General features: G+C 41.5%; 2 protein-coding genes across 8 annotated transcripts in view; both read left to right on the top strand.

Moving 5' to 3' along the window:
- SGMS2 (sphingomyelin synthase 2) overlaps positions 1-5,327 on the top strand; it is a 47,424-nt gene extending 42,097 nt beyond the window's left edge. For all 7 annotated transcript variants that reach the window (XM_069978522.1, XM_069978526.1, XM_069978521.1 and 4 more), the window contains one exon: positions 888-5,327. In XM_069978522.1, coding sequence (XP_069834623.1) covers positions 888-1,091 — 204 coding nt within the window. In that variant the 3' untranslated portion in view covers positions 1,092-5,327. The remainder of the gene's footprint in view (positions 1-887) is intronic.
- The window catches only part of RPL34 (ribosomal protein L34), a 463,668-nt gene that overhangs the window by 71,792 nt on the left and 379,179 nt on the right, over positions 1-12,697 (top strand). The gene's annotated exons all lie outside the window — the stretch shown is intronic.

Genomic DNA, 12,697 nt, shown 5'->3' with positions numbered 1-12,697 from the left:
CCCCCCCCGAGCACCATTTGTCCCGCATGTTGCCTCCTACATTCACGCCATCAGGTACATAGCGTTAAGTTTTTTTTGTATGAATAGACTGGTGCCAGCGGGGGAATCTCGGTGCCGCAGTCCTTTTTTATTTTTAACCGCCACCCTGTTTCCACGCACGGCGCTGGCCCAGCATGAAGTACTGTGTGATGAAACCCCCTCTTCTCTGTGCCGCAGCTCTATTAGTTCTAATGGAACCACGTCACAGGGAAAGGGGAAATCGTCGCACTGGGGGGCGAGGTGGGTCTGCCCCCAGAGCTTCATGCCGGGCCAGTGCTTGGGAATAGACCGGTGCCCCGCACCAGGGCGCCAATCCATTCATGTAAAAAAAAAAAAAAAAAAAAGCAATGTACCTGATGGTACATTCGCTTTAAAAACAGCCTGCTTATGAATTCTTGAATATACATAAGTAGGTGTAAATTTAGGAGCCAGGGCAGGGCAGGTGGTGCTCTGGGGGGCCGAAGAACACCCCCCAGTGCTCCTAATGTACTAATTTAGATATTTCTTTACGATTAACGTTCACAAAAACAGCAGGACTCACAAGCATCGAAGGAGCGGCGACGGGAAGAGGAGGTTACCAGGAGCTGATAGTTTTCAGTGGTTGCAATCTACTACTACTATTATGGTGTAAAGACATTTATCCCATAGGTCTTTGCATGCTTTGTACGTGTAGTTCAGTCTGCTCTATATGAAATCTATCAGACTGGCTCAGTCTTATACTTACTCTTTTTTCACCTGAATTATCTTCTGTTTTTTTTTATATTAAATATCTGTTGTGATTTCTATATTTAATGTGTTTTTTTTCCTCAATTTTTTTTTTTAATTGGTAAACTATTTCTATTTTTCAGGCATTGAAGACATCCACCGCTACCAATCTTCTTTCTCGAACTTGGTGGTTTCCCGTATTTTCCTTCTTTGAAAAAAATGTGCAGGGTTGTATCCCATGCAGCTTCTCCTGGCCCATCTCTTGGCCTCCCGGTTGCTTAAAATCTTCATGTAAGACTTATTCCAGAGTACAGAAGATAGGCGAGGACGTTGAAAAGAGCACCTGAATCCACCCATAAAACAACAAAAAACTATTTCTTAACCAAAGGAATATCTTCTCGTTCTAGGAAGATGCAATTGTAAATAAAGAACTGGACCAAATGTTATATCTTTGATTACAAAGGAGGTTGCACACCAGATACACAAGTATCGCTCTGTAGCGTTCCCCCCGTCTTTCCTTATATACTTGGACATTTTATATTTGCACTATATTTTTTGGATCCCAGGTAAAGACTGGTGTAGCAAATATAAGTGTCTGTGAGCCCTATTGGGGGGTTTCATACAATGTGTTCATAAAGAATATTTTCAGCTCTCTATGGAACACGGGCCTTTAGTCTTATCTATCATATGTTAAATATGATGATAATCGTTTTTTTTAATGGGTTAGGTTTATGCTAGCATAATATGGACAGATGTCTGTCCGTGGGTGTGATGACGTGAGTTGTCAGTTCAAATCCATGGTCAGATCTAGACTCGTGGCCATAAGACAGACACAAAAAATGCAATATTATGTAGGGGTAAACCCAGCCTTGGGCTATGTTCACACACGGTATTTTTGATCAGTATTTTCCAACCAAAACCAGGAGTGGATTGAAAACACGGAAGGGCTATGTTCATATACTGTTGATGGCCGTCATTTAACGGCAAATAATTGCTGTAATTTGGCCGATATTTGCCGTTAAAGGAGAAGTTCATTGATTTTTTTAATGTTCGTCAGGGGGGGATTTGATTACAAGTGCGGACTTTCCTCTCCCCGTGCCTGCAGTGAGCAGTCAGACCGGCCCCGGGACCCCTGCCGGAAGGCATTTCCCCATAACGTGATCAAAAAAGCCTGTCCTGGCTGATGGACTGGTCACTCAGCCACTGGTCCCGCCCCAGGCACTGATTGGCTGAGCAGCCAGTCCATCATCCGGGTCGTGACATATCAGCGCCAGAGATCCTGGAGCCTAGCAGGGGTTCCAAGGCCAGTCCCGCCACTCGCCGTGGGCCTCGTGGAGAAGTCCATACTAGTAATCAAATTCCCCCCTGCTGGCTGCCGAATTTTACAAATTTGCTTTTAAATGGCGGCCATACAGTACCGTTCAACAATGTGTGAACATAGCCTTTCTGTGTTTTCAGTCCACTTCTGGTTTTGGTTAAAAAATACTGACCTACAATACTGTGTGTGAACATAGCCTTGTGGTATTTTCCATAAGAAATACATTTAGGAAAAAATAGGCATAACTAGTAACACAAGTTTACAAATTTTCTGTTGTATTGTTTGATGTATACCTACCGGAATGACATAAAAACAACAAAAAAAAAAAGTTAAACCATGATTTTTGCCACAACAAAGGCCACCGTTATCCCTACCCCATAGATGAACCACATAGACTGTTTCACTGGTCAGTATTTGACATTAAAGGTTTGTTAACCTTTAACCAATAATTACAATCATAGATATCACCTACATAAAAGATTGAGTAACTCTAATACATGGTATTAATAATCCATTATTAATGTCCAGAGCTGTATTCATAATTCTGCAGGTTAAACAGTAATAACAGCAGTTCTGTTCACATTAAGTTTGTGAACTGTGCTCTGGGTATAAAGAAAAGTAATTATTTTTACAGCAAATTACTATATGGTGTGAGATATAAAGTTTACATGTCCCTAAATAAGAATCGCTAAAAAAAAATAAATAAATAACCGTCTAGACACTAAGGCTAGGTTTACACTGCGTTTCTGCTATCCGTTTTTTCATCCGTTTTATGCAGAAAAAAAACTGGATGCATTTGTGTGCATCCGTTTTGATCTGTTTTTCCACTCTAAAAAAAAAACGGATCAAAAAGGATCCTTTCTTTTAGCATACGCAAAGATGTGGTCGATTCGAAAAAAAATGGAAGTCAATGAAAAAATATATAGAAACAGATACACACAAATACATCCATTCTTCATCTTTTTTTTGTGCATAAAACAATTGTAAAAAAAAAACGGATTTCAAAAACCCAGTGTGAACCCAGCCTAAGCCACCAAGAAATGCTGGGATATTTTCTCTCCAAGGCCTGTAGAATTATAAAGGCAGCTCTATACTGTATTCCAGACAGAGAACCAGAGTGCCCTGTATTAACAAAGTTGCCCAGTTCTTTATGTGAATTGATAATATATAAAAGCCGTACAATGGTGCTCAGGGTTGAACTCTTACGTTTAGTAGTTTACATGTTTTTTTTGTTTTTTTTAGTACAAAAAGCATTAAGAAGAATCTATCAATATGCTATATTCCTAGCCCTGATGTATCTCTATGTATGTGAATGGCCAAATGTTTTCTATTTTATGTGTATGGAGAAAATATAGAAATATATGTGTGTAAATGGGAAGAATTTCCATGTGCAGTATGAAGTAAGGCTGGATTCACACTACATTTTTGCAACCTTTTTTTTCTTTTTTTAACGGATGCGTTTGCGTGCATCTATTTTGATCAGTTTTTTTCATTGACTTCTATTAAAAAAAATAAGATCCGTTTTTTTAATGGACACAAAAATAAGGTTGACTGTTTTTGTGTACAGTAAAAAAAAAAAACCCGCTTTCATTCTTTTTTTTTTTTTTATAATGGATCTGTTTGTTTGTTTTTTTAAACAGATAAAAAAAACATAGTGTGAACCCAGCCTAAGACCTAGTGTAATCCATTTTAGCCAAATGTTTCTTCTTGTTATACAAAAAGAGATTATTGGAAGTGGCAGAGTGAGAACTGCCTTCTCTGTATGTTGTTTTACTGCTATGTACATTTGTTTATTTAACGGTTATTTAAGACTTGTCATTTTGACCATTTGTTGACCAGTTGCACACTACAGGTCTTTGATTCTTACTAACAACCTTATGTTTCTTGAAAAACAATCTGACCTTTTGGATTTCTGCAAATTTTTATTAAATCCCCTCGGAATATAGTCCTTTTTTTCCATAGGGAATGTTATTGTTTGCCGCTTCTGAGGGAGGTCAGTGGCTATCCATACTACTACACTACTACAGGAGGTGAAACTACAACTAATAAAACTCTATTTCAAAAAAGGTTCTAAAGACTCAGAGAAGAATTACCCCTGACTATTCGCAGTACCTGCAGATGCATAATCCATAGTGGTAAAACATCAACCTATACACTTGGGACGGGCGGGGAGTGGGGTTATGAAGACTGGTCTTAACTTGTTCATTCTTAACATGTTCATTCTTCAGGCCGGACAGAGCAGGAGCGCGCGCCTCCCATAGACTCCCATTATGAGTGGGAGGCTAATGGCATTCCGCTAGTTTTGCTCAGTGGGCACGGGGCCAAACACAATCAAATGATGCTACACGGCACAGAGGATCAGAGCCGGCACTGCCAATCCCACCTGGACAAAAAACGAGGCATAAACAGTATATCCCTTGCCGTGTCTTTTTAAATGTGTCTGGTACCTTGGTTAGAGCAAAAAAATAATCTTTTAAATCTGTAGCAGTGAGTGTGGCTATGCCCCAGGTCTGCAACCACTCTCCTTTCCTCCTCCCCACCCTCCTGACCATTAGGAACGCCCACAGGCAGGATTTCTCCTATTCATCACTTGTCTAAACTGCATTGGTGCCATAGTGACACAGGTGCGATGAATAAAAATCCTGCCTGGGGATCTTTCTAATGATGAGGAGAGTGGGGAGGAATAAAGGAGAGGCGTCACAGACCTGGGGCACAGTCACACCTGTTTGACTCACTGCTACAGATTTAAAAGATCATTTGTTTGCTCTAACCAAGGCACCGGGCACATTTTAAGACACGACCGGTAAGGTTGGGGGGGCGGATACAGGGTCGCTTTAACCAATAAAGTAAAATGGATCATTTTGATGAATATTCACCATATATTAAGTTATCTTGACATGTTTTATCTTTGTACATATGTTTTGTGTGTTTTTTTTTTTTGTTACCCTTTGATGTTTGCACCTTAGAGGTATATTATAGACTGTTATGGTGTATTTGTAATTCCATTTAGTATGATGTCTAACGCCGGGCGCAAGAAAAAACATGCAATCACGCCATTGGGTTTATTTCATTTGTCTTTTCTTAAAACCAAAAAGTGACTTAGACTGAGCTTTGAATCAGAAGCCAGGAAGTGTAAAAATAGCATATTTTTGTACACCGTATGAGACTTTTTTTTTTTATTTTCCATGAATGTGTACATGGATAAAGATTTTGATAAAAATGTTAAAATAAACCAAAATGGTGCTTTCATGCTTATTTCAAATGACCCTTACTGTCTACTATTTATTTACAAGCGTTCATGAAAAAAATAATTCCTGTTCACCGCTTCATTCAGTCATATGGTGAACCTCATTATGTTGAGCCTATAATGCACACGGCAGAGTATTACATCGTAATATGTAACTGTTGTTTCATTTTTTTTTTTGCAGAAATCAACAGTACAGATGATTTTAAGAAACTTTGTAATTGGTTTATTAGGCAAATCTGCCATTATCTGCATTCAAAAAGACTTTCCCCAGGTCCGCCCCCTCTCTCTCATTCACTGCTTATTATTAGGAAATCTCGACTCTTTTACATCAGTCAGACCCTGTGTAACCTATGGAGAGGGGGGGGGGAGGAGGGAGATTAGTCGCCAGCAGAGAACAAAGGATTAAACAGCGGGAGTTACATGAAAGCTGGTTTACAGAGGTCAGAGAAGTCAGTGCTTACTGTCAGAGGAGATAGCCGGTGATGTAGCTGTAAATAAACTCTTTGCTCTGTTTTGGTGCCTCATCTCCCTCCACCCCTCTCCATAGAAAATCATGAAGACGGTGGGGAGAGCTTCAAACTGCTTTTTCATGATAAAAATGCATTTTTTCGGCTAAAAAACCCAAATACAGTGGTACCTTGGTTTAAGAGTAACTTGGTTTAAGAGCGTTTTGGTTTAAGAGCTCACAGTTTTTCAAAATTGTGACTTGGTTTAAGAGCATTGCTTTGGTTTAAGAGCTCTCTGTGCTGGGTGGGAGCGCGAGTGGAGGAGGGGCATGGTCTGTATAGTGGGGTCTACAGCCCTGTACTCTGACCCAGGAAGTCTCCCCACCTTCCAAATCATAGCAGATCCACTTCAGGCTGGGGCTTACATCAGGGGACAGGACTGTGGGAGTAATCTCTCTCCATAGCTGTAACCCCTCTCTCCCCGGACAGAGAGTGCTGCATGTATGTGCCCACATCTGCCCTGCTCATTCCTTCATGCTCCCTGCAGTCTCTGTCCGCCCTTGTGTTTCCCATCTTCTCCATTACTGTACAGTAATTTATAATATCACATATTCTGCTGTTTCTGAATGTTTGTTTCATTTGTTTTACATGTTATTCAGAATAATAATCATTATTTTTGGGGTGTGGAACCAATTGTCTGCATTTCTATGATTTCTTATTGGAAAATTTGCTTTGGTTTAAGAGTGGATTTGGATTACAAGCACGGTCCCGGAACGAATTATGCTCGTAATCCAAGGCACCACTGTACAAAGTTTCTTAAAATCACCTGTACTATTGATTTCTAGTGACACTTTAAGTCTAGGAGAACTGTACAATTGTAACCAGTAGTGGACATGAACCTGCTGTGAAACAAAACCAGTTTGGCCATACCAGGGAGTGGAGCCTAAGTGCCCTCTAGGCGTCATCCTTTATCCCGCTCCAGGATACGAAAGTTGGACTTCTGTAGCTAGAGGACACCAGGTTGCTCCACAAGCATGGTCCTGGTGTGGGCGGCGGCTGGTTGTAAGAACTAGACAGTACCAGTGCAAGGCATCGGAGAACAGACCAAATGAGTGTAGTCAGCAAACCAGGCTGTCAACTGAGACTAAGCACAGTACCAAGGACGAGACAGCAGTGTATTCCATCACCTGCAGGGTCTTTGCAGGAGGCTTCAGATGCAGATCAGACAATGCAAGTTGGCAACGGGAGAAGTGATCGATACAGAAAGGGTCAGGCAGGTTTAATTCATGGAACAGACACCCGTCAGAATAGCAGACACAGGAACACTTACGTCTTTCACCCTGTTGTAAAACTGACATGTTATCTATATTCTTTAGGTTAGTATTATTATGAAACAATTTTACAGTGTTTTAATAGTTTGGGCAATTCCACATGTGGCAATACCAAATATATTAATTTTTGGGAGGAGGTGATTTAAAATTATGTCATGTATTTCTATATTTTTTTCTAAAAATGTATACACTTTTGTAGTCCCCCCTAGTGGACTTCTATGCACAATAACTTGGTTGCTTATAGAGTTCAATGCAGTACCTATGTATTGCATTGATCCATCATCTCAGGACTCTAGCGCTTCAGCCTTCTGAACCTAAATGGCATGTATTTATATTTTTGAAAAATTTTATACACTTTTGTAGTCCCCCTAGTGGACTTCTATGCACAGTAACTTGGTTGCTTATAGAGTTCAATGAAGTACCTATGTATTGCATTGATCCATGATCTCAGGACTCAGTCTGCTGAACCTAGGTTGAATTCATCACTGAGTCAGGCAGACCTAGGAGGCCTTGCAGAGGCCTTAGGCTTTACTGATAACCTCATCACAGAGGAAGCCAATCTGGATCACCAATAACGTAATTTAGGCCATTTAAATGCTGATGTCAGTTTTGACAGCAGCATCTAAACTGTTAAATAGCCAGCACAGGGGATCGCTCTGTGTTGGCTATTAGTGGCAGCGTTTTGGGCCGAGATGGGAAACTTTCAACTTTCATCCCTCCAGTTTTTGCAAAACCTCAATTCCCACCATGCATGGACAGCCAAAGCTTCGCTTTGGCTGTCCATGCATGATGGGAATTGTGGTTTTGCAAAAACTGTGAGGCCAAAGTTTCCCCATCCCTGGTTTAGGGGCTTGAGTCCTACTCATTCTATGTCATCAACCAATTAAAGTTCTATAATAAATTATAGTAAAGATCCGGCATTCATTTTAGATGTCCATTCACTTTCATCATTGTCCGCAGTACAGGAATTATTATTTGTAAACATGCACAATCATAGCAATCAGCCGGGAAACAATGATTGCTTGTCATTTGCTGGGGCATCACCTTTTAAATCGCCGTTGGATACCACCTGGTATTTAAAGGGTTTTTGGTAACTTATTATGTCTGTCTTACAGGCACAATAATACCTGGATTGCTATTTTCTCTGATCTTTATTATGCAATACAAATAAAAACACGATCCAATAAAATAAATTGTTCCTTGAAGCACTTTTGGGCTAATAGTCGGGTAAACCCTGCATGCAATGAATGTGATGAATGAGCTGTAGTGTGCCTCTAAGTGCTGCTCAGCATGGTTAGCAGTATTTTTAGCTGTATTTCAGACATTGCTGACCAGTACGTGGTGTGCAGCTGTTAATGGTCTTCTTGTCCATCACTTTGCTTATCCATTAATCTACCTCCTAAGACCTCTACGTACTGATAACACAGTTTATGGCACAGTTTCTGAAATATTGCTTTCCTTGCTTCTTGGATGATCTTTGACAAATGTATATCACTCCCATTAAAAATTCATCTTGGCCATAGATCAAAACTGCTGAGCAACTACCATAGCAACAAAAAGCAATAGAGACTATGCAAATGGCATAAAGTACATATGCTGTATATCTAGTTTAAATATACTGTAGTTCCAAATATAATCAGACGTTACCTGTCCTGATGTCACCGGGTTGGACATTGCTGGACCGATATGAAGGATCCAGATGGTTCCAGCTTTTCCCAGACTACCAGAACGGTAACTTCCATGCTGTGCTTCAGTGAGCAGGAAAAAAAATTAGAATACAGTAGGTTACCCAAAATAAATAAAATGTTTGGAACCATAGTTTCCCATATGAAATATTACCAGTAAACATGACGTCTGTTTAAAGTGTAATTATCATTTAACCCTTAGAGGACCGGGCCAATTTAAATTTTTGCGTTTTCGTTTTTCCCTCCTTGTGCTTAAAAGGCCATAGCACTTGCATTTTTTCACCTAGAGACCCACATGAGCCCTTATTTTTTTCACTAATTGTACTTTGCAATGACAGGCTGAATTTTTGCATAAAGTAGACTGCAAAACCAGAAAAAAAAATTCAAATTGTGGTGAAATTGAAAAAATAAACGCATTTCTTTTATTTGAGGGTTTTTCCGTTTTTACGCCGTTCGCCCTGGGGTAAAACTGACATGTTATATATGTTCTTCAAGTCGTTACGATTACAACGATATGTAACATGTATAACTTTCATTGTATCTGATGGCCTGTAAAAAATTCAAACCATTGTTAACATATATATGTTCCTAAAAATCGCTCCATTCCCAGGCTTATAGCGCTTTTATCCTTTGGTCTATGGGGCTGTATGAGGTGTCATTTTTTTTGGTTTTGGCACTTAACTGAATTGCTTCCTATTATAGCTCTGCTGTTACTCATGGCTTATGAGGATACAAAGCCCTTTATGATGGTATACACTGTGTTCCTCTCCAACCCCCATCAATTTTCTGTATCCGTTTTTCGTTTTTTTAGCCAAAGGGAAAATGTGCATTAGCCCATTTGGTGCACTGGGGGCATTCCCTGCTCCTTAGCGCACCATGCCGCCCACGGCTTATTCGTTGCCTCCTACTGATACATATTTACAAGTAGTGATGTCTGCCTCCTTGGCCCAGATCTCACACTTGCACAGTAACACTATCCCAGCCCCGTTACTTCACAAGATCTGGGGAGGGAGACGTCACTGCTTATGCATATATGAATATGCCTAAGTAGTCGGCAATGAACAAGCCAATGGGTGGGCAGGATGGTGCACTGCGACAGGGAACGCCCCCAGTGCACCAAAGGAGCTAATTTACATATTTCCTTTGGCTAAAAATGCCCCAAAACAGTGCCGCGAATTAAGATAAGATAGGATAAGGGTCCTATTCCACGGGCCGAGCAGGGCCCGATCAACGATGTAAATGAGCGCCGATCTGCTAGATCGCCGCTCGTTTACTGGGCCTATTCCATGGCCCGATGATCGTTGAGCGAGGGCTGCAGGGACATCGTTACCAATGTCCTTGCAGCCCTTGCAGCAATACATTACCTGTCAGGTCTTCTCCTCCGCTCTTTCTTCCTCCCCGGGTCCCACGCGCTCTATCTTCAGACTGGCCTATCAGCTGACAGGTCACTCAGCCAATCACAGGCCGCGGCGGTCCCGGCCTGTGATTGGCTGAGCGTTCCGTCAGCTGACAGGCCATTCTGAAGCTAGAGCGCGTGGGACCCGGGGAGGAAGAAAGAGCGGAGGAGAAGACCTGACAGGTAATGTATGTTGCGCTTCTTAAATCGTCGGTCGCCCGCCACGCACCGCTATTCCACCATAGCGATGCGCGGTGGGGGAACGATGACTTTAGGTCTGGCCCTAAATGAACGATCAGCCGATGACACGATCATCGGCTGATCGTTCTCTCTATTCCATCGAGCGATAATCGGCCGAATGGGGAATAGGGCCCTAAGAATCTGCATCTCTTTCCCTACAGGTACATATCAGCGGGTTTGTATGTATGGGTCTGGATTAGCAGACATGAGCTCACTGTGCCACGTGAACGTCTATCCCTAAAGGCGTTGTCTAAGCATACCCTCTGTTCTGTATAAGATGGTGGAAATTTCCCAGAGGACACACCAGACCAGTACCTCTTGAGACATTTGGAAGTTGGTCCAGGCCGAACAGATGGCAAGGGGGGTAATCACCTGAGTTGCCAAACAGGTAGCGGGCACACCAGATGAAGGTAGAAGACACAGGTGCAGGTCACGATGCAGCTCACACAGTGCAAGTCACACAATGCAGGTAACTTGCTGCAGGAACGGGTAGTTGGTACAAACACGGGTCAGGTCAGGTTCACACTCAGGATGGGACACACAGAAATATGGTTCCCAACTGGGAGTGCAAGAACAGACAGCAGGAACACTGGGACATAGGGACTAGGAACACTGTAGCAGGGTAATACGGGTACAGGAGGCTCTTGCAATAACAGCATAGAACAGAGCTTAGCAGGACCAAAGGACCTTGATGCCCAAGGCAGGGCACATGTGCAGGGAGCCTCCTTATATACCTTAGCCACAGGTATGGATAATTAAAGGAGTATTCAAGTGAAAATCTTTTTCTTTCAAATCAAATGGTTTCAGTAACTTATATAGATTTGTAATTTACTTTAATTTAAAGTCTTCCCGTACTTATCAGCTGCTGTATGTCCTGCAGGAAGTGGGTGTTTTCTTTTCAGTCTGACACAGTGATCTCTGCTGCCACCTCTGTCCATGTCAGGAACTGTCCGGAGTAGTAGAAAATCCCCATAGAAAAACTTTCCTGCTCTGGACAGTTCCTGACATGGACAGAGGTGGCAGCAGAGAGCACACCAGATGTACACCACTTCCTGCAGGACATACAGAAGCTTATAAGTACAGGAATAACTGAGATTTTTTTTAATGGAAGTAAATTACAAATCTATATCACTTTCTGGAACCAGTTGATTTGAAAGAAAAAGATTTTCGTCGTAGTGACCCTTTAAGGCACTGTGGCTTCAAATCAGGGGAAGGTGCACAACCCCCCACTCCCGAGTGGCTGGATCCATATTGCATGGAGGAAGGAAGAGAGAGGAAACATGCTGCTCCATGCCGCTTTGCCTAAAGAGCCCAGGCCGTGGCGGACAGCGGGGACACCATATGCCACAGATGGGAACAGACGTGTGGTGAGTAAGAGGATGGCGACCAGGGCACCCAACTGCCGCTACAGTATAAACCTGCTGATAGTTTCCCTTTACCCATATTATTTATAGTAGTGATTATATCTGTGCATAGAGCACTACATAGACTCGTATCACTGTAGGCCTTAAACCCTGAGCTCGCCATAAGTGAATCTCAAGCAACACACATTTGACATTAAGGTAATTACAGGGAAATGACAAGCAGAATTTTTCTTTCATTGCTGTTTTGCCGTTAATGCAATTTGATAATCCATTTAGCTGTGCGCCGTATTCATACTGTATCTTCCTACTCGACGTGAAGAGACAACAAACATTTGGTTTAATGCACATCACTTAGCATGAGCAGAACACTAAGCGCAGCTCTTCTCTAATGGCCGTTGTATTGACTGCTGAAAGAGATACAGTATATACTATAGGTACTATGGCAACACAAGAAGATTGGTTGTTCTGGATGGTGTTTATTTAAAGTGTAGAATAAAAACTTTTGACACGTCCTAGGGACAAGTCGTTAAGCTGAAAAAGGTTCCTTTGTAAATCCGTTCTTTCCAAAATTCCCAGTGGTGCATGGATGGCCTGTAAGGCTGGGTTCACACTATGTTTTTGCAATCCATTTTTTGCAAAAACAGATGGAAAAATTGCATGGTTCCATTTTTATCTGTTTTTCCATTGATTTAAATTATAAAAAAAAAAAAAATGGATCAAAACGCATCTCTTTTTTACGTACACAAAAACGTACTAGACCTTATTTTTGTGTACATTACAAAAAATAGATGCGTTTTGATCCGTTTTTTTCTCTTCCATTATAAAAAAAAAAAGGATCAAAATGAATGCACACAATTGCATCAGCCTTCCATCCGTTTTTACATCTGTTTTTTTGCAAAAACAGATTGCAAAAATGTAGTGTGAAC

This window comes from Dendropsophus ebraccatus, chromosome 7 (genome assembly GCF_027789765.1).
Source record: "Dendropsophus ebraccatus isolate aDenEbr1 chromosome 7, aDenEbr1.pat, whole genome shotgun sequence".
In the NCBI taxonomy this organism is placed as follows: Eukaryota; Metazoa; Chordata; class Amphibia; order Anura; family Hylidae; genus Dendropsophus; species Dendropsophus ebraccatus.
Note: the sequence above shows the minus strand (reverse complement) of the source record. Positions and strands in the feature narration are given on the sequence as shown.